Source organism: Phoenix dactylifera, chromosome 2 (assembly GCF_051530095.1).
Source record: "Phoenix dactylifera cultivar Ajwa chromosome 2, Ajwa_hap1_PhDact_Kaust_v1.1, whole genome shotgun sequence".
Classification (NCBI taxonomy): Eukaryota; Viridiplantae; Streptophyta; class Magnoliopsida; order Arecales; family Arecaceae; genus Phoenix; species Phoenix dactylifera.
The window spans coordinates 53,827,229-53,848,815 of NC_143191.1; the positions used below are offsets into that span (position 1 = coordinate 53,827,229).

Sequence of the window (21,587 nt, forward strand, 5' to 3'; positions counted from 1 at the left end):
AAAGCGATTATTTCATGATCCAGCAATAGATGCGTACCAACGGGGAGAGAAAAGTATTTCATTAATTTATTGATTTTTTTATAAATATTTTTCTAATATCAAATTTTACATAAATATCTTTTTAAAATTAATATTTATATATATATATATATCCTCTTAAACACTCATTTTACTCTTTTATTTTTTATTCTTATTTTTGCATATGTATCTATATTATTTAATGTCGTTAAAAAATTAACAATTTTAAATTAAAATAATTAAAATATTTTTAACGAATAAATGTAAAAAAATATGCATAATAATGGTCGTAATGAAAAACAAAAATATAATTTCAAAATTTTATTTTATTTTTAATTAAAATAAATATGATTTTTATTGAGAAGAACAATTATATACAAAAATAGTATTTATAAAAATACAGCAATAAATATAAATTTTATAAAATATTTAAGTAAATTTAAATTTGTAAAAAAATATTCACACAAAAAAACTCTTAAATTTTAGCCAAGTACATGCATGGTATGCACGTGGCACCGTGGAATGCTGTATAATTGTGGATAGCCGTCCATTTTTTGATGGTGAAGATAGACGGCGATCCAGAGATGCAGAGTATTCTGTGGTCCACAACCCGCACCGCAAAGGTCCTAATTGAAAATTTTTTCCCTAATAGCTTTGATAGTGAATATTATTAGACTAATACTAACAGAAAAATAATGGTATTGGTAGTAAATTAAGTTGATTAAACCTGAACTTTTTTGACCGTCATATGTTTAACATGGAGGCCCCCCGGAGCGGTACCGAGAGAGATGCTTTTCCTCTCTCTCTCCTTTTTTTCCCTCCTTTATATATTTTGGTACTGAGTCACGAGAGACGGGAAGAAGAGCGGCGAGATGGGAGGCGGCGGCGGGGAGGCGGCGGCGTCGGCGGCAGCGAGCGCGTGTTCGTCGTCGCCGTCGGTGGCGTCGCCGAACGGGAAGAGGGGGAGAGATCCGGAGGATGAGGTCTACCTCGACAACTTCCATTCCCACAAGCGTTATCTTAGCGAGGTTTGTATTTCGTCGCCGAATCTTCTTCTTCGTCTTCTTCTTTTTAAAGAAAAAAAGGAATTTACGTAATGCTTTGGGATTTTGCGCTTGGATTTGGTTTTCGTTTTTCTTTCAATAGGGCGGAATTTTGTTTATTTGGATTAAAAAAAGTAAAGCATTTATCTTTTTTGGTTTGGGATTCTATTCTTAAGCGGTTTTGTTAATGGAGAAAAATTAACATCTAACTGCTGCCCAAATTTTTATCACAATGATGAAAGGAAATATATTCTGAGTATTTGTTCTTCCTCAAGGAAGTCGGATTTTGTTTGTATTGCTGAAATTAGTACAATATATATATATATATATATATATATATATATATATATATATATATATATATATATATATATATATATATATATATATTGTAGAAACATCTATAAATAGGATCATGAACCAATCATGAAAGGAAGCATACCTGGATCCATAAGCAATCTGATGAACGATCAAGTCCTTCTTCGTATCTCCCTCTTGGCCCTGCGTTAATGACACCCACGATGGCTGGTTCTATGTCGATCAATAGGCAGAGGGTGAGACCCATAAGCCTTATCCTTCCATCAAGGATTAAGGGAGTTTCCACTTCTCTAGGAGTCAGTTACGGAATTCATTCGGTAACTGACCACGTTGTGGTCATGTGGGTCAAAACCCAACATTCTCCCACTTGGCCCATATGACCATACTTTAGTTAGAATGATATAAACATTAGGCGCGCATCATTCTAATCCATAGTCACTTGGGTCATCATAATACCATAATTAAACAACTTACTAATGCGAGTCAAGGCGGTTCCACATCAACATAATGACATAGTTCCTTCCAAGTACTACAATACTAGCAAATTATTTAACCACAGTCCATAAATGAGAAGTATCTTTAATGGTCAAACATTATGTCTTTGTCAGAGACAATTCCTGTAATCATACATTCAAACCCATACATGTACATATATTTGAAGAACAGGAAAAACAGAAACATAATCAATTATATCTAAGTGTCGAAGAAATAAACATAATACAATTCTCAATTAATATCATGGATTACAACTAAGACCCATTCTTTCAACATGCTCTTTAAAAGTCTTCGGTTGTAAACCTTTCGTCAAAGGATCTGCAATCATGAGCTCTGTCCTCATATTTTCTATAGACACATTTTGTTTCTGAACTTCCTCCTTGACAACAAAATATTTAAGTTCGATGTGCTTGGCACCATTAGAATATTTGTCGTTTCTGGAGAAATGGACGGCTGCAGTATTGTCACAAAAGATTCTCAGCGGCCTGACAATAGAGTCGACAATCCCAAGTCCCGAGATAAAGTTACGCAGCCACAAACTATGAACCGTGGCCTCAAAGCATGCCACAAATTCTGCTTCCATGGTGGACGAAGCAGTGCTTGTCTGTTTGGCACTTTTCCATGAGATTGCTCCTCCAGCTAATAGGAACAAATAGCCAAACGTTGACTTTCTACTATCCACACATCCAGCAAAGTCTGAATCCGAATAGCCAATCACCTCAAGACTATCTGACTTTCTATATGTAAGCATGTAATTCTTTGTTCCTTGCAAGTATCTCATCACCTTCTTTGCAGCTTTCCAGTGATCCATCCCTGGATTACTTTGGTATCTTCCTAGCATTCCAACTGCAAAACTGATGTCCGGTCTGGTACAGGTCTGAGCGTACATCAAGCTACCAACTGCAGAAGCATAAGGTATATTTTCCATCTGCTTACGTTCCAATTCATTCTGTGGGCATTGCATGAGACTAAATTTATCCCCTTTCTGAATTGGAACAACACTGGCTGAACAATTCTCCATACCAAATCTCTCTAGAACTCTGTCTATATATGCCTTTTGAGACAACCCTAACAATCCACGTGATCGATCACGAAATATTTCAATGCCTATCACGTAGGTTGCCTCATTCATATCTTTCATTTCAAAGTTCTTTGAGAGAAAAACCTTAGTTTCATACAATAAGCCAAGATCACTACTGGCAAGCAATATATCATCAACATATAGGACCAAAAAGATAAACTTGCTCCCACTGACCTTCAGGTATATACACCGATCAACAGTGTTTTCCTTAAAACCGAAGGAAGTGATGGTATCATTGAACTTGCGATACCATTGTCGGAAAGCTTGTTTAAGACCATATATTGACTTCTTTAATTTGCAAACCATGTGTTCTTTTCCCTTTAATGGAAAACCTTCGGGCTGGTCCATATAGACTTCTTCATCTAAACTCCCATTCAGAAAAGCAGTTTTTACATCCATTTGGTGCAACTCTAAATCATAATGTGCAACCAAAGCCATAATGATTCTAAATGAGTCCTTTTTAGATACAGGAGAAAAGGTCTCTTTATAATCAATGCCTCCTTTCTGAGTGAAACCTTTGGCCACCAGTCTGGCTTTATGTCGTTCAACATTACCCTTTGAGTCGAGCTTGGTCTTAAAGACCCACTTACACCCAACTGTTTTACAACCTTCGGGCAAATCAACAACATCCCAGACTTCATTCTGATCCATTGATTTTAACTCATCTTTCATGGCATCAATCCATTTAGTCGAATCAATACTTTCTATGGCTTGTTTAAAAGAAACCGGATCTTTTCTTGTCCCTATATCAAAATCAAATTCTTGTAGATAAACCATATAATCATTTGGAATGGCAGATCTTCTTTCTCTTTGAGATCTCTTTAATGTCATCCCTTGTGGTTCTTCTACAACTTGTTCAGTGATGATAACTTCATTATGGAGTGTTTGATCATTAATTTGTTGTTCATTGTTATTAAATTGTGTGACAACTGTAGGAACAACAATTTTCTTAGAAGTCATGGGTAAAGGGACTTGCACCCTAACTTCTTGAATTTTCACATTTTGTGGTTTATCACTCCTACTGATTTCACCATTCTCAATGAATTTGACATTACCGGTCTCTATAATTCTCGTACTATGGTTAGGACAGTAAATCCTATACCCTTTGGATTTTTCGGGATAACCTATAAAGTATCCACTAATCGTTCTAAAATCCAATTTCTTTTCATGTGGATTATAAATTCTGGCCTCCGCCGGACAACCCCAAACATGCAGGTGTCTTAAACTCGGTTTCCTTCCTGTCCATAACTCAAAAGGAGTTTTTGGAACTGCCTTACTAGGAACCCGGTTTAATATGTATACAGCGGTCTTAAGGGCTTCCATCCACAACGATATGGGTAACGGAAAATTACTTAACATACTCCTAACCATATCCATAAGTGTACGATTACGCCTTTCAGCTACTCCATTCTGCTGTGGCGTTCCCGGCATAGTGTATTGAGCACGTATGCCATGCTTTTCTAAGAGTTTAGCAAATGGGCCAGGGTGTTGTCCTGTTTCATCATACCTACCATAATATTCACCACCTCTATCAGACCTGACAATTTTCACCTTTCTATCTAATTGTCTTTCAACCTCAGTAATGTATAACTCTAGGACATCCACTGCCTGAGATTTTTCATGCAACAAATAGACATAACCATAACGTGAAAAATCATCAATAAAGGTGATAAAATACTTCTCTCCACCAAATGATGGAGAGTCAAAAGGCCCACAAATGTCTGTATGGATAATTTCAAGAAGTTCTTCACTTCTTGTGGCAACTTTCTTTGTGTGTTTGGTTTGCTTTCCCTTAATGCAGTCTACACACATACCGAGATCAGTAAAGTCTAAGTTTGACAAAATCTCATCCTTTACTAATCTCTCTAATCTTTCTTTGGATATATGACCCAATCTTTTATGCCCCAAGTTAGAAGATCTTTCATTTATCATGTTTCGTTTAATTCAAATATTACGATGCAAGGTCATAAGAGTTTCAGCAAAATGATTATCAAGATTCACTTTATATAAGCCATCACACAAAACACCAGAACCAAGGAAGACATTGTCTTTGAAAAGACGCAAACTACCATTCCCAATTTTAAAGAAATATCCTTCAACATCAAGTTTAGAAACAGAAATTAAATTTCTAGAAATAGAAGGAACATAAAGAGTCTGAAGCAAATCTAAATGACAACCAGTATTTAAAAGCAAACGATAGGTTCCAACAGCTGTTACAGGAACTCTAACCCCATTCTCCAAAACGATAAAACTCTCATTTGGATCTTGCATCTGGGTTGTAAGGAATCCCTGCATCGTATTTGAAACATGAACATTAGAACCTGAGTCAAACCACCAAGTATTAGAAGGAACTTCAGTAAGGTTTGATTCAAAACATACATAAGCCAAAGGCTTACCTTTCTTTTCAAACCATGCCTTGCGTTTATGGCAGTCCTTCTGATAGTGTCCCAATTTCTTGCAAAAATGGCATCTATCTTTGTTTTGTTTCTTCTTATGAACCTCAGTATCATGATGAGGCTCTTTACCCTTGGATGGTCCACTCTTCATGCCCTTTCTTGGCTCCATGACTTACAAGATTGACAGAATGATATCCTTGTTGCTTAAGTCTTGTCTCCTCTTGTACAAGCATACTGGTCAATTCATTCACATTCCACTTATCCTTAATAGTGTTATAGTGAATTTGAAATGATCCAAATTGAGGAGGCAAGGAGTTCAAAATAAATTGAACTAAAAAGGATTCATTCACATCCATCCCAAGAGCCTTCAGCTTAGCAGCTATATTTGTCATTTCAAGGATATGCTCATGCATCCCACAAGTACCATCAAATTTCATGGTGGTAAGTTTAGCCATTAATGTCCCAGCCAGAGACTTATCAGCAGATCGGAAACGTTCTTCCACAGTTTTCAATAATGCTTGAGCACTGTCACATTCAGGAAGCGTTGACTTGATATTGTTCGCTATACTCATCCGCATAAACATAATGCTCAATCTGTTCGATCTTTCCCAAGTCTTATAAAAAGATCTTTCTTCCGAGCTGCTCAAATCAGTAATGTCAGCCGGTTTCTCAGATCGGAGTGCTAAATCAAGATCCAGAACACCTAGGTGAAACTGGACTTGTTCATTCCACTCTGAGAAATTAGATCCATTAAAGATCGTAACAGATGAAGCTTGCGAATGAAGCGAAACAGGAATAGATACTGCAATAAGAAAATTAACAATAAGAAAATGCTTACAACATTAACACTTTGAGTTAGCAATAATGATGAATAACATAAACAGTATTACCATAATACACCTTTGGGTTGTAATTATGAAACACTAAATTACTATTATGGTGATTCCCAATTCACCTAGGAATAATTAATGATATAGGTCCAAAATTCAAATAGGTCTGTTGCCTTTGAGCATCCAAAACCTATTAAATCAAGAATACTCATTAATTATCCTAACTCAGCAAATCAATCATTTGAAAGTGGTGCACCTTTGGGCCAATCCATAATATCTCATGATTGAAAAACTGTAAGTCATAATTTGCAAAGTCATTATCTTAATACCTGGGATTAGAGTATTTGATGACTTGATGTCTATTAAACATTCTAGTTGGGTTACTTTGGCAACTACCAAACTATTTCATAATATAGACATCAAATTAAAATAATGACATTGCACATAATTGACAATTCATAATATGACAAATTAAAATAAAACATGTATTTAATATTTTACTAATCTATACAATCAGTACATATGCCATATCATGCTATCAAGTATACTAAAATGTAAAATAAATGACAATTTTTTATCACATTACCCTACAAGGACCTCTGCATAAATAATATGTTTTATAGGGACTAAATTAACATATTTTGAGGACCTCTAAATAAGTGATATGCTTTACAGGGACTAAATCAAAATATTTTGTTTCTTATAGCCCTGGAAGGATGTCAGCATAAATAAAATGTTTTACAGGGTCTTAACAGAGACAATTTCATCTTTTAACAGCCCTCTAAGGATTTCAGTATAAATAAAATATTTAACAGGGACTTAATAGAAACATTTTCATCTTTTAACAGCCCTCTAAGACTTCAATATAAATAGAATGTTTTACAGGTACTTAACAGAAACATTTTCATTCTTTTTTAACATCCTGGAAGGGCTGTATGCATAAATAAAATGTTCCATAGGGGCTTAACTGAAAATTCCTCTTTTATTGGTCAAACGAATTCGGGTTTCGGATCGAAACCCAAACACCCGAACCCGTTATGCCTGTTATGCCCCTTTTAAATATGCAGACGGGTTACCTATTCCGGGTTCGGGTCGAAACCCATGCCCGAAACCCGTTAGAGCATAAATTAACCCTTTTTTTTTTTTTAAATGGGAAGAGGAGACGGGTCGGCCCGACCCGTCTTCTTCCTCTTTTAGCGGCGGGCTAGGGTTCCGCCGAACCCAGCCCGCCTGCCTCCGGTCTCCGGGCGGCGAGCGCGCCGCCTCCTTCCGGTGGACTCGCCGCCCGATGGCGAGCCCACCGACGGTCGCACGCCAGCAGGGGCACGCCGACGGGTTGGGGTTCCGCCGAACCCAACTCGTCGGCCCTTAGGAGCGGTGAGGAGCGGCGATCGGCGTTCATGCCGCCTGCCGCCGGATGCAACGCCGCCCGACGACGACTACCCGGGCGATCGAGTCGCCCGCAGGAATCCGCCGCCCGACGGTGATCATCCGGTAAGTTTGTCATCCTTTTTTTTTTTGTGTGTGTGTAATGGAGGCCATGGCCGGCGGTTGCGCCGGATCCTTTGATGGCTCTCGGCGCCACATGCCGGCCAGATCCGGCATTGGGATGGGAAGGAAGCCATATGCCATATGCCGACCAGATCCGGCATTGGAATGGGAAGTTTTGCCGGCCATCACAGGGTCGGACCATCCCATTGCCAAGTCCCTGCGGCCGTGGAGGACTATCCATAGACTGTCAAAAATGGGCCTTTTACCATGATCTAGTTCTACCCTTTACAGTGATCTGGTTCTAGGATGAACCAGGCTCTGATACCACATGTAGAAACATCTATAAATAGGATCATGAACCAATCATGAAAGGAAGCATACCTGGATCCATAAGCAATCTGATGAACGATCAAGTCCTTCTTCGTATCTCCCTCTTGGCCCTGCGTTAATGACACCCACGATGGCTGGTTCTATGTCGATCAATAGGCAGAGGGTGAGACCCATAAGCCTTATCCTTCCATCAAGGATTAAGGGAGTTTCCACTTCTCTAGGAGTCAGTTACGGGATTCATTCTGTAACTGACCACGTTGTGGTCATGTGGGTCAAAACCCAACATATATATCATTCTACAGCCGCGAAGCTTTTTTTCTTTTTCTCTTATGTGGTTTAGAGTTTTGTTTGGTTGATGGATGATCTACGAATGTTTTAAAAAAAATTGATCTTTGGTAGAGTATAAAATTAATGCTTTAGTGCTTGTAGGTTTGTTCTTACTTCCCCTGTCGACCATGGTAGATCGATTATGTTTGCTTCAACATTTTGGTTTTCTTCATTGTCCAAGTTCAGTATTTTGCCTCTCTTCTATTTCACTCAATGTAGAATATATTACCTGAAGGAATAAGAGAGAGAAGTTGATGAGCTTAATTAATTAATTAATTAATTATATTCTGTTTCCTATAAAAGTTTTATCTTTTTTACTTCGAAGAGATCGTCTTTTGGACCTGTTAATTCATAGTTGGATGATGATGATTGGTTATTTTATTGTGGTTTAGATAATGGCTTCCAGTATGAATGGATTGTCAGTGGGGGATTCCCTCCCTGAGAATCTCATGGAATCCCCAGCAAGATCTGAAAGCATATGTTACCCCAGGTATGCTTAATATTTTATCCTTCATATTTAGTTGGCTATTCTATATTCTTTTCCATACCAAGGCTTCCAAGTCCAAGAATATATAAAAAGAATATCTAAACATTATCTCTTACTTTATGAACGGTGTCATAATGTCAGAGTATATAAGGGTACAACAAGAACAATTACTGTAATTTCATGGAAGCTGTTGTTCATTATCTTCTTGATTGATATTGTATATACCATCGTAAATAAATGTACGGAAATAAGATATAGGCTGTCGTTCTCATCTCTTTTTTTCCATCACATGAACAAGTCTTGTTCTTTGTTTTCTTTCCTTTTCTTTTTCCACTTCTGATGTATAATTTATTTCTTCTCCATGTACCCAGCAGACATGATTTAATTACATTATAGAAGCCATTGACTTGCATAGCTAATAAATTTATTGTCTTAACTCTGACAATATGTACCCCACAAAGGGATGGATTTATCAAATTTCTAACCAGTGCACCACTCTTTTCTTCAGCCTTGAGAGCACTTACAGCAAATCAAAGCCCCCCTTCACACTGCTTCTTCCACTTCTATGGAGCAACATTAGTATTTTAATTTATTATATATAGCTGTTTTGCAATACAATGTGAACTGATCTGCATCTTATATAATCTTAAGTTGGGCAATAGTTTTTTTGCTCTGTATGTATGTATATGTTCGATCATTTTAGGTACATATGCACGTGTATTTGTGGCATCTCTATTAATTTCCTATTATTTATGCTTGATCTTAATCGTTTTCTTTGCTGTTCAGGTTGCGGCTGAATACAAGGGCCCATTACTTCTAATCCTAGAATCTGAACTCTAAAACACAAAATGTTTCCCAATTTCTTGGATTCATCCTCCCCTCCATGACATCAAGGTTTTCATTCCAGCCAAGCAGCCAATATAATAGAGAAAAAATTGCGGCCCCTATTATCTTGGACAATATAAACGAATAAATTTCATGGTAATGGCCAAGACAATATAAACATATTGGCTGATTTTTTAAATGCATTTTGCCTCAGGTTATTTAATTAGTAAATTTCAAAATCAATGCTTAAAAAGGATTGCTAATCTTGGATTTACCATATTAATTGATTTTTCAATATCTAGGTTCTAAAATATTGGTTGGGATCTCGGAAAATCTTGGATCTTTCCAAACTCTCCAACATCCATCTTGGTCAAGATAAACTACGATCTCGGTTCATGTCGGTCTCGGTCATCCACCAAGATGACTGTCATCTCATTTTTTAAAAGCCTTACATGATGTTAAAGCAATGATCACAATAGATTTCTGAATCTGGCTTGTTCAAAAAGAGGAAGAGATGGAAAATAAGAGGACAGGAATGTGAGTATGCATGTCAATTGGTGAAATTGGATTTTTGGATCCAAAAGAAACCATGGGGAGTTGGTGTATCCATGCATGCACCTCTTTGAGTCTTCATGTAATGTCTAGAGAGAAATGAATGGTGCTTTGTGGGAGAATGGACTGTTGTAGAGTTAGAGAGGGAGACGGAGGGAGATAAGAGGTCTTTTCATATTAGGTTTTGCTTTAGGGTTTTACATATAGAATGATATTTATGTACCCTTTCTTGTTGCCGATCCTCGGATTGTTGATGTAGATTCCCTCCATTCCGGGACCAGACCCCTAACCAAGTCGGTCAAGGCCTAGACTTGCTACTTGAGCCAGTTGAATTGCTTGATAGTCACCGGCGCTCGGAACGACGACGACAACAGTGGTGTTGACAATCGTGATTGGGGAGGTTGGATTCCCTCTGGGAACCATGGGACGTAATGGGAGACATGTCAGGGAGGTTTCTCCTTCTATGTGGCATGGCTTTTCATCCGCTTTCCCACCAACAGTCCCAAGCTACTGTCTTGCAGATCCACAGAGGCGATCCACATAAGTGGTTCGAGGATCGGCAATAACACCCTTGTTAGTATTATTTTCAACATGAGATCTGCTAGGGCTATTTATAGGGTTTGTTTGAGAGTGAAAATATGTTTAGCATTTGGATGCAAAACTTTCAAGCCTTAATTTTCAGTCCCAAGCTCAGCCATAAGCCTTTTGAATCTTGGCCCCAAGCTCAAATTTTTCAGATTGGGTCTTTTGGTGGATCAAGCCTGCCTGGTCCATTAGCACTCTTATTGGAAACCTGCACAGTCGTCATTTATTTGAGATTCTGACAATTAGATTGTTGATATCTTGGGTAGCAAGAGGTGGTTGAGTTCTGGGTTGAGAGGAAATGATACCCACATTGATCATATTTCCTTCAATGAAATTGATAATCTCGTATGGTATCTGCATTTGATTTAAGGTCATTGCGGGAAAGTCTGTAACTATTTTAAGAAACAATTTATTGGTCGTCTGCATGTTTGGGTTGCTTGGTTATCTACAGGAATGCATTTTCAGTATTGCTGATTCTTTTGCATTTAATGAGAATTTGGATGGCTTTGCCAATTGTGGTTAAATGCCCAAAGTGAGACATTTGGTAAGAGTACCTAGGAAGGAGGTTAAAAGAATGGAACTATATATGATTAATAAGAGTATGGAGTTAAGAATAGTGTAAACATTGTGGAATCAGAATCCAGAACTACTTATATATATAGCTAATGTCTAAAAGTTTGGCATGGTGATGAGCTGCCCGGTTTTCATTTTCTTCTCTTGAGATTTGGGAGCGTTGTTCTCATTTAGAGCGTTAATACATCATAGTAAAGGATGCAAACAGGTTAGCTGTTCAAATAGTTAAGAAAGGTGATCGACTTTATTGACCATAAAACAATATTTATTGAATATGAGTGCTTCTACATCAATATGGGGAAAAGATCATGGAGAAATATACTTGTTTCTACAATAACGAAGGTGCAGAATATATTCTGTTGAAAAATTATGTGACCACCCATATCATACCCTCTGGAGGCATTTTGCAAGTCTACTTGCATGATGCAGGGTTCTTTATCATGTATTGGCCAATACCTGTTGGTAACTATAGATTGTTCCTGCTTTTATCACTAAAATATTTGGTGGTCGTCGTGAATTAGTAATTTGTCAAGTTAGGTTCAACTTTCCACCTTTACTCCCTGAGACATATCTGAAAGTCATTGAACAAGCTACAGAGAGAGAGAGAGAGAGAGAGAGAGAGAGAGAGAGAGGATTCTCTTAAGGTTCAAGACTGCACATAGATTTTGTGTTCTGTCACATGAAAATGCTAGGGTTTTTATTCCTAGAATCAAGAAAACATGTTGAATAAGCCTTCATTCTTATACTCTTCAATAAGTCCATGGATTAATGGTCAAATCATGGACAGGGTTTAGGAATTTTAGATGAACATTTTTTCCTTCTTTTTACCTTAAAATTCCACAATTCTGTAGATTGACCTTGTGTAAAGTCATCCAATTGTTTGTGAAATATAATTGCTTGATGGGTTGTCTGCAGACTCCATTAATGTATATAATTTTTACATAAAGTATTGATTAATAAAATAAGGCCAGACATATTAATAAGATTTCATCTTTAAATGCTTGTTCTTTATTTTACTTTTGGACTGGTTAGTTCTATGCAATGTTAATTGCGTTGGTTTGGGTTAGATTTCTTTAAGTGATAGAACTTCATGTCTTATACTTCATCAACACTTCAAGTTATGTTTAATTTTATGTAAGTTGTGGGGTCAAAACTTCTTATCTTAAAGTCTGAAAAATTTCTAACTCCTCCTAGATAACAACTTAAAGCAAACAAAGTTTTAGCCTTTTTGGCAGATATTTTTCCTTTGGCATATGCTGGGCAGTGTTATGTATTTTTTTTTTTGTCAGCATGTGAATGTCAACATGGTATAATACAGTGTATATATGATGCTAGCATGATTAGACATAAAAAGCCTTGGTTTGTGATGTATCTTTATATGGAGTCCCTATTGGTGAAAGGGTACCTGTGGACCTTCTCTACAGAATATTTTTATAATGGGCCATAGTGTCTATCCTTGGAGAATGTGAGGACTATACTCAAGTTTATATGTTTATTAATGATGACCACCTCACTATTTGTCGCTTCTAGAGGCCATGACAAAGATGAAATAACTTTAAGCATCACGTAATGTTTGCAAAATGAAGGGTTTGATGATGTGAAAAAGTCGTTAATATTTGATCATGGAATTAGTTGCATAATGATCTCATTGTTGGTTTACATTTATAAGATGTATGTTTCAGTAGCTTTATCATGAGCTACTACAGTTTGAGGTAAAGTCTCATAGGATGTTTTATGAATTGGAGCCGAAGGATGAGCCATAAAGATGGCTTGTGCACATGGTCTTGGCATCAGTAAGATAGATTTTTCTTCATTCAGTAAAACGAGCACATGGTTCAAGTTTTATAGTCATCCTAATGGAGAACAAGATAACGGAGAGAGATTATTTCAGATGATACTGTTTTGTGCATTAGAGTCTGGAGTACTCATTGAGGAAACGTTCTTATTTGTGTATGTCTTAAGTAAGAGAAGTAAATTCATACTTATTGTAATAGAATAGGTTATAGCTGTAATTGAAATGGAAGGCTTGTTTCTAGTTACAATTAAGGGAATCATGTTGACTGTTGAGTCTCAGTCAATCAGTTTTTTGCAGTCCACTATTTTGTTTGTCTGGAAAAGATGTTTTTGGGGAAATTGTTTTGATCTTCAAAAAGAATATTGGAGTTGCAATATCATGGAGGCTGTTAGATTTTTGGTATTTCTTTCAGTTATATTCTCATTACAATTCTTATTTAGTTGCCTTTTAGACAATCTATATTGTATGATGTTGTTGTGTGTATACTTCTCAATTTTTGTTATTTTTAATTGTAGAATGTTGCATACCATGCTCAGTAAACATGCAATTTTTTTCCTTTTTGTTCTTAATATTTTTATGGACAATTCTTTGGGAATAAGTCTTGGTTAAGTTGGGCTAATATATGATTTTGCTGAAGCAGATGGTAGCTAAAGTTTGTGTCCTAAGATTTTCAGGAAAAGCTTCAATTTTGCATACAGTGGTGGACGATTTGGACTATGATAATTTCATGTTATCTACTGCTAAAAGTTGTATCCTAAGGTTTTCAGGAAAAGCTTCAATCCATCTCACAATGATGGACCATTTTGACTCCGCTAATTTTATGTTATCTAGTCTTGATAGTCCTCAACAGAAGCAGCCTACTGCAGTTACAGTAGCTTTATATGAATTCCTGCACATATGACTGACTTATCCTCTACTTCAGGGATGAGTTTGCCTCACAGTACTCTCCAATGTCAGAAGATTCAGATGATTCCCGATACTGCGAAACCCCATTAAACACCACCGCCATCCAGTCTGATGTCATGAGTAACCCTACCAGTCCAGTTTCTCCCCACAGGCATCAGAAAGTGACGGTGTTCTCTTCTTCCAATCCTTACCCTCTTCCTAGCTGCACCCTTGCCTCTGTTGTCTGCTCCCATCCACGCCACCAACGTGGATCAGACTCAGAAGGTCGCTTCCCATCTTCACCAAATGATGTGTGCCACACAGCAGACCTCAGACGGGCTGCGCTGTTGAGATCGGTGCAGATGAGAGCACAGCCTCATTGCCCACCTGCATATGAGTTGCCTTTTAATGGCGGGCAAGAGAATATTCAGAGTGTAGAAGATGGGGAAGACCGGTCCTTCTCATGTATTAAAACTCTAGATGATGAAACTGGTTATCAAAGCCCGGAACCTGAAGCAGATTTCATTGAGGATTGCTCATCGATGGAGGGTCTCTCAGAGTCGAAGCTTAGCCAAGTGTAAATATCATGTGGTGTTATTCAGGCATGGGAAGTTTAGAGAGTATGTGGAAGAGAAGGCACTGAAGGAAAATGGTGTCGTAAAATGGATCAACAGTTCAGCTTGTTCCAAGAGATGATGCAGATATTTCTCTTGGACTCATGGACTCGCCAGAATTCTCTTGTACATCTGGAGGGAGGCGTGTTGATCCTTTTTCTTTTTTATTTGTACAAATCTACATGCTAACTTTTGGAGCCAAAGGAATGCTCTTGAACTTTGCTTGATTGTTAAAATTGCTCGACATGCAGGAACTAGGTCAAGTATTCCTTTATGAGGTGCCACTGCCCTTTAAAATTCAGATGCAAGTTAGTTCTGATATCACTTGAACAAAATATTCAGGTTTGCTGGCTTGTGTAGGTTTTGCTGTTTTTAGAGCATGAATATCAAATGTCCCCAAGTGGTTCATCATTTGTGAATTTGGTGGCAATATTATGTATCTAGTGTCATTATTTTATAAATTTTGTTTTATTTGTCCATTTAAGCTTGCCAATCGAAGTATTAATTTAGTACAAGCCAAAAGCCTTGTGTGTCTGGAAGTGCATCTGGTTAATTTAGAGAGCTTCTGGTAGGTGACTCATCCAAGTCATAACAGCTTGCACTAGTGATAATTTCGGTTCGCCGGTGGGGGCTATATTTTGGTATACGTGAAGTTTTGGAATCCCATGTCACAAGTCCCAGCAACTTCAGATGATACTTCTAAATGGATTTTGAAGAATATTACAATTTTTTTCCAGCTTCAGCATTGCTTTAGAGCATTGGATTGAATGAGGTGCTTTTCTTTTCCTTCTCTCTGAAGTAACTTGATACACCTCATATTGACTAGAGGCCTAACAGCACTGTGCTTGGGTACTACCATTACCTTATTATTGTCCACCTCGCTGGGAAGTATTCATCTGGACTTGCAAGGATCTGGCACCAGCAGAAACAAAGATCCAAGATGTCAACAATCTTCAATAATCTCTTTTATTACACATCGAAAACTTCTAAGATCACCCGCAATTAACAAATTGGTTCGGTCACCATGGTGAGAAATTTTTCCCTTTTGTTTCCTTTTACTTGATTACCCACTTCACATGTTCTCCATCTATTGTGTCACCAACAATATCTGGACTCTTGGGGGAGGTGGAATCATGGTGACTAAACCATAAGTAAGCATATCAACAAGTTGTATGAGCAGGTCATTTATCAACAACCATGCCATCTAAACTTTCTTTCAGCACCAACCACCATGTCCGCAAACATTTTCAGTATCAACAAGCTTTCATTCAGTGAAAACAGTGAAAACCTAGAAAGAGTTCAATTGAACTTTAATATCAGTATGCACAGGCTAGGACCAGAGTGCAATCTTTGCCACAGTAAGATGGCTAGAGGCCTCGAAAAAACCAAGTCATTTAAGGTTCTTCCATGCAAAATTAGGCTGTTGATGCCATCCCTTGTTAAAAGGAAATATACATCATTAGGAGGCCAGAATGACTACATATTTCTATCTTCTTGGATCAAGTCCAGCCCCGATGCATCAAAGGAACAGGTTCTTGAATTTGCCATTTGCAAGCTGGCATAGCCCATTATATGCTAAGGTATCTGCAAGAGAGAGAAAAAAAAACTTTTTGAGACAGAAAAAATAACACGAGATTTTTTTTTAAAAAAAAATTAAGATAACTCATATGCTAAGAGAATGATCTATAGTGTAAGCAAAGTTTAAATTTTGGTGAATTTTCACTGCCTGAATAGCAAGTAAAGACTAAGAAATCACAATGACTTTTTAACCAAACAGATACTAATTCTGAACAAAGTATCTGATCGTAGCTGCAACCAACATAAGAGATCCAATAGTATGTAGAAAAGGACATTTCCTTATTATTTTTATTTTAAAATTTTATGGAAGTACTTAGCTCCTTGCTTATCTCCATTAAGCAAGATAATTTTGAAAAATATATAGTATAAGAAAATCCATGCTCCAGTTAAGGATGAAGATGTAAGGTTGCTCTCATAGCTGTTAATTTAGAAAGAAGAAGGCATATGTTAAAGGGACCAATACGAAAATTCATATGGAAAACTAACTAATAAGTCTATTTTCTATAGATAGATGTCATGTAAAGGGAACCTTCATATATCAGTTAATTTTAAACAAACAGTTGACTAAGAAAAAGTTCCAGCAACCACCATGGATGAATGCCACTTTGTTGTTTTCATAAAACGAATTCAATATATAGGACCAAAGGTACCTAGTAAGATTAACAATTGGTCATTTCTTTGTTCTTTTTATTTTCCTTCTCTTTCAATAATCAACCTATGCTCATTTCTCATCCCAATCAGAATAATGTGGAAAATGTCAGTAGAAATAATAAACAATAATGTTGACATACCAAGGATTTGAAGGTTTCAGGAGCACAGAGGGATAAAAAAAAGAGGGACAGAGTAAGCAAATAAAACATTAAAAGAGCAGCTCAAAGTAAATTACCAAATGTATCACCGAAGTCAGTGCAAATTTCAGCACGAATTGATTGATTTCCATCAGCAATACCAATAACCTCGACAAAATGTGACAGAGGGAAGGCTTGAGAAACCTTTACAGTTAACTGACCCCCATCAGTTGATTGCCCTATGGTGAGCCCACCTTCATTTCGCATAACTTGAACCACTGCCCGAACTCTCCGTCCCTGGTACATCTTCAGAAGCTCTGCATTCACGAAAACGGCAGGGCTGGATGTATCCATTATCTGCAAAGCATGTTAGGCAAAATTGAAAATGCTTCAAACTTCAGGTATTAAATTTTGATGCTCAACAATTGCATACCAAATGCTTGATGTCAGTAACTTTAAGTCCCCTTACTGGAATATATTTAGTAACAGTAAAGAAACAAAAAGAATAAATCACTGAGATAGACAAGGCAGCTTGCAGAGATAGCTAAAGCAAAGGACAGAAAAACACATTGCTAATAAAAAAGCACTCTCAGATAAAAATCCTTATACGGACACTAAGAATTCAAGTCAATAACAGATGTTTGATCACTTTTCATAGATATACTTAGAAGCTAGTCATAAAGATTCCTTCTGTGAAAGAACTAGATTAATGTTCTATTCATTCACAGATAAAAGTGTTCTGACCCTTGTGTCGCGATGCATATCATTCTCAGATAAAGTGTTCTGACCCTTGTGTCGCGATGCATAACATAACACTGCAAAATATGATTCCCTTGACAGTTGACAGACCTATACAGCAATGGTCACTCAATTGCAGAGGAGTTATTGTGAGATTTGCTAAAAATCACTACACTTATCCTAACTAATATTTCTCTCTAATGCCCGAAACATGAAGACTGTAATGAAACATTACCCTTATGTTGTGAAAACATATCACCACAAAATTTGATAACCTGGACAGTCCTATACAGCAATTGTCACTCAACTGCTAAGGGATTGTTGCAAGAACAGCTAAAGATCACCACACTTCTTCTAACTAATAGTTCTCTCTAATGCCCAAATTATAAAGACAATAATGGAACATTATAGTTAATTAATGTAACCATATAAAATAAACTCGAGACATCACCTTGTAAAATTTACAGCTATGTTATGAATATGAACAAACTGCAAAGTGGAGTGACAATGTCCTTAACATTTCAACAAGCTCATATAATTCTTTTTACACATGCAATTTGATAATATATAATCGTGTAGGATGACCATGTTAAATACACTTATAATGGCATTCTGTTGCTCTTATAATTGCAAGCTCAACCTCCACCAAAATTAATATTTGTATCAGAAGCACCGGGCAGCATCAACTAGTCTACTGCAATGTTGCAGTGAAGTTGACATCGCCTGGCAGCAAATGATGTCCAATGATAGTAAAATAATGGCATTATTTGATTATTTCACTGCTTAGAAAATCAAATATTCCTTCCAGAGCTGATATGGAGATTTTTTTGAGAAGGATGAGAACCAAAAAGATGATTTGAATATAAGAAACAATGTTTCAAGTGGAGGAACACAGAAAATATCCAAAAATAGTCACTATTCATGCCATATAACAGCCATTGTAACAGGATAGCAGCTAACTTCCAGCCATTTATATTATCCATCATGTATACACATACAAAGTAATGAATAATGACTGTTATTCTAAATTTCTTCAAACAGTCAGATCAAGAGAAATATAACGTATAGATCTTTTTTCATCAAAATTTTTGGCATCAGAGAGTTTTAATTCAATGAAAGAACAGCAACATATCCCGTTCTTAAACCACAACAAATACTAAAATCAACAAAACAAAATGTTTAACAACACGTATTATAAGAAAAAAAGGAGCGGTTATGGCACATCACATCACATATAAATGGGTCCAATCCAGGGATAAAACAAAGAAAAGAAAAAAAAAATCCACAAGAAACTGACCTAAATAGATATGTTTTGGTACCAAGAAAACATTTTTTTTCCTCTAAAAGGAACAATTTAGAGATTGTAAAATGTTTCACGGAGAGAAGGAAAGATGCTCAAATTTCGATAGAAGACCAAAATTAGAAAGCTGCAATGGGGGAGAAACAGATCAATACCTTGTAGATGGGTCGAAACCCTCAAGCAGCGATCGGAAGAAAAGAGCGGAGAAGGGTTTTGAACTTTTGATGAAGTTAGGTTTTGACGTTTGCGCCGCGAAATGCAGCCAGGGAATCAAATCGAAAGGTTTTCGTCATTCGGCGCCGCTTGGTCCGCCTAGGGTTCGGGTTTCGCGCCATAATATGGCTTTCGCGCGGTCGGCCATCAACCACCCCACCGCATCAAGATACGCTCTGGCTTGATGATGGAAGGAAGACTGAGTTTTTTTTTTTTTTTTTTTGAGTAGACTGAGTTAATCACCCTGGCCGCATATAGTTGAGGTTATAAAATGTTGTTTTAGAAACTTCACTCAATTTTTATAAGATAAACCGCATGAAAACACTAATTTTTTAGCCGCCATCTAATTCATAAATAATTCAGGGATTTATTGCTGAATTTCATAAAGAAGTTGTACGTATGGTAACCTTAAATAGTTTTGGAGCCACCATATGGAAACATGAATTTTTTGAATTATCAAATTATTCGATGTTATATGGTTATCCTAGAATAGTTTTGAGATCACCACATGAAAAAGTGAATTTTTTTTTGGGAAAACTAATGTCCGATCCATTCTTTGACCGGACTGTAATATTTAATCCCTGTTGAACATAACTTTAACAACCGGTCCATACCCATTTCCAATGCATAATAAATTTTCATAAAAAAGACCATAATGCCCTTCACCTTCTTCATCTTCATTTCCCCTTTTTCTTCCCCTGTTTTGAATCCTATTCCTTCCAAGCCATCCCGTAAGGTCCGCGTGTGCCCGTTCCATTTCCGCATCATCGGCTCCGATCTCCAGGCTAAATGCGACTCCCTCTCGGCCGCCGTCTCCGCCGCCGCCTCCCTTGCCCTCGACCTCCACCCGTGCTTCTTCCCCACCGTCGCCGCCCGCGAGAGAATCCGGAGAAGAAAGGATCTCGGCCGTACTCCACCGGCCACGTCGCCGAGCCACCACCGGCCTCGGCACTCTTCCGGCGCCGCTAGCCTTGTGGGAGGAGGAGGGAGGAGAAGAAAGAAGAAAGAAGAAGAGGCATCGGGAAGAAGAGAAGAAAAAAGAAAAGAAAAGAAAAGGAAAGAAAAAGAAAGAAAAAGGAAAATAAAAATAAATAAATAAATGTATATATATATATATGAATGAACAAATAAATAAATAAATAAATAAGATAATAAATAAATATATTTCAATAAAATAAAATAATAAATAAATAAATAAGTAAATAAATAAATAACGACCAGCACTCTTCCGGCGTCACCGGCCTCGCGGGAGGAGAAGAAAGGAGGGAAGGAGAAGAAGGAAGAAAGAAGAAGAAGCTTCGGAAAGAAGAGAAGAAAAAAGAAAAGAAAAAAAAGAAAAAGAAGGAAAGAAAAAGAAGGAAAGAAAAAAAAGAGAGAAAAGAAGAAATAAATAAATAAATAAATAAATAAATATATTTACGATGAATGAATAAAAAAATAAATAATTAAGATAATAACTAAATATATCTCAATGAAATAAACTAATAAATAAATAAATAAGAAGGGAGGAGAGGAAGAGAAGAAAAAAGAAAAGAAAAAAAAGAAGAAAAAGGAAGAAAAGAAGAAAATAAATAAATAAATAAATAAATGTATAAATAATTATATCTATGAATGAATGAATAAATAAATAGATAAATAATTAAGATAATAACTAAATATATTTCAATGAAATAAAATAAAAATAAATAAATAAGAAGGGAGGAGAAGAATAGAAGAAAAAAGAAAAGTAAAGAAAGAAAGAAAAGGAAAGAAAAGGAAAAAAAAGAAAGAAAAAGAAGAAAAGAAAAAAATAAAAAGGAAAGAAAAAGAAGAGAAGGAAAGAAAAAGAAGAAAAGAAAAGAAAAATGAAGAAAAAAAAGATTAGTGAGTGACAGTTAGGTTAGTAAGTTTGGTACACATATAATATAGTATGGCACATATTTAAATAAGCTTGGCACACAGTTAGTAAATATTTGAACACTTAATCCAGCCTAGCGCATAGTTAAATCCTACTTAACTGTGTGCCGAGAAGATTTAACTATGTATCAGGCTAGATTAAGTGTTCAAACATTGACTAACTGTGTGCCAAGCTTACTTAAATATGTGCTATGGTATATTACCTATGTGCCAAGCTTTTCTGCACACACTTAAATCTTTTCTGCGTATAGTTAAGTATTCTATACATCACATAGTTAAGTTAAGTATTATTTGTACACAATTAAGTCTTTTTTGCACGCACTTAAATCTTCTCTGCACACAGTTAAGTGTTATATGCATCACACAGTTAAGTGTTCTTTTTCTTTTCGTCTCTTCGTTTTCTTTCCTTTTTCTTATTCTTTTCTTTTC

General features: G+C 36.6%; 2 protein-coding genes and 1 long non-coding RNA gene across 3 annotated transcripts; 1 reads left to right on the forward strand and 2 right to left on the reverse strand.

Moving 5' to 3' along the window:
• The first annotated feature begins 345 nt into the window (after positions 1-345).
• On the forward strand, positions 346-14,881 carry LOC103712444 (uncharacterized). Its single transcript, XM_017844128.5, has 3 exons — positions 346-1,046; positions 8,722-8,819; positions 14,069-14,881. The coding sequence occupies exons 1-3, from the start codon at positions 891-893 to the stop codon at positions 14,610-14,612; spliced, it is 798 nt and encodes a 265-aa protein (XP_017699617.3). The 5' UTR covers positions 346-890; the 3' UTR covers positions 14,613-14,881.
• LOC148714926 (uncharacterized) lies at positions 5,005-8,289 on the reverse strand. The gene is made up of 2 exons (XR_015975839.2): positions 5,352-8,289; positions 5,005-5,244 (listed from the first exon to the last, which is right to left on the reverse strand). It is a non-coding gene; the product is annotated as an uncharacterized LOC148714926 (long non-coding RNA).
• Positions 14,882-15,917: 1,036 nt separating the features above from the next.
• Positions 15,918-19,424, reverse strand: LOC103712446 (replication protein A 14 kDa subunit-like). The gene is made up of 3 exons (XM_088716992.1): positions 19,205-19,424; positions 17,110-17,368; positions 15,918-16,229 (listed from the first exon to the last, which is right to left on the reverse strand). The coding sequence occupies exons 2-3, from the start codon at positions 17,363-17,365 to the stop codon at positions 16,165-16,167; spliced, it is 321 nt and encodes a 106-aa protein (XP_088573118.1). The 5' UTR covers positions 17,366-17,368; positions 19,205-19,424; the 3' UTR covers positions 15,918-16,164.
• Between the last annotated feature and the right edge of the window lie 2,163 nt (positions 19,425-21,587).

What these genes read in the sequence shown, in the direction of transcription:
- LOC103712444 (XM_017844128.5), top strand. Translation starts at nt 891, where the DNA reads ATGGGAGGCGGCGGCGGGGAGGCGGCGGCGTCGGCGGCAGCGAGCGCG. An exon ending in ACAAGCGTTATCTTAGCGAG is followed by an intron (nt 1,047 to 8,721) that starts GTTTGTATTTCG and finishes ATTGTGGTTTAG; the next exon opens with ATAATGGCTTCCAGTATGAA. An exon ending in GAAAGCATATGTTACCCCAG is followed by an intron (nt 8,820 to 14,068) that starts GTATGCTTAATA and finishes CCTCTACTTCAG; the next exon opens with GGATGAGTTTGCCTCACAGT.
- LOC103712446 (XM_088716992.1), bottom strand. Translation starts at nt 17,365, where the DNA reads ATGGATACATCCAGCCCTGCCGTTTTCGTGAATGCAGAGCTTCTGAAG. An exon ending in TGACTTCGGTGATACATTTG is followed by an intron (nt 16,230 to 17,109) that starts GTAATTTACTTT and finishes TCTCTCTTGCAG; the next exon opens with ATACCTTAGCATATAATGGG.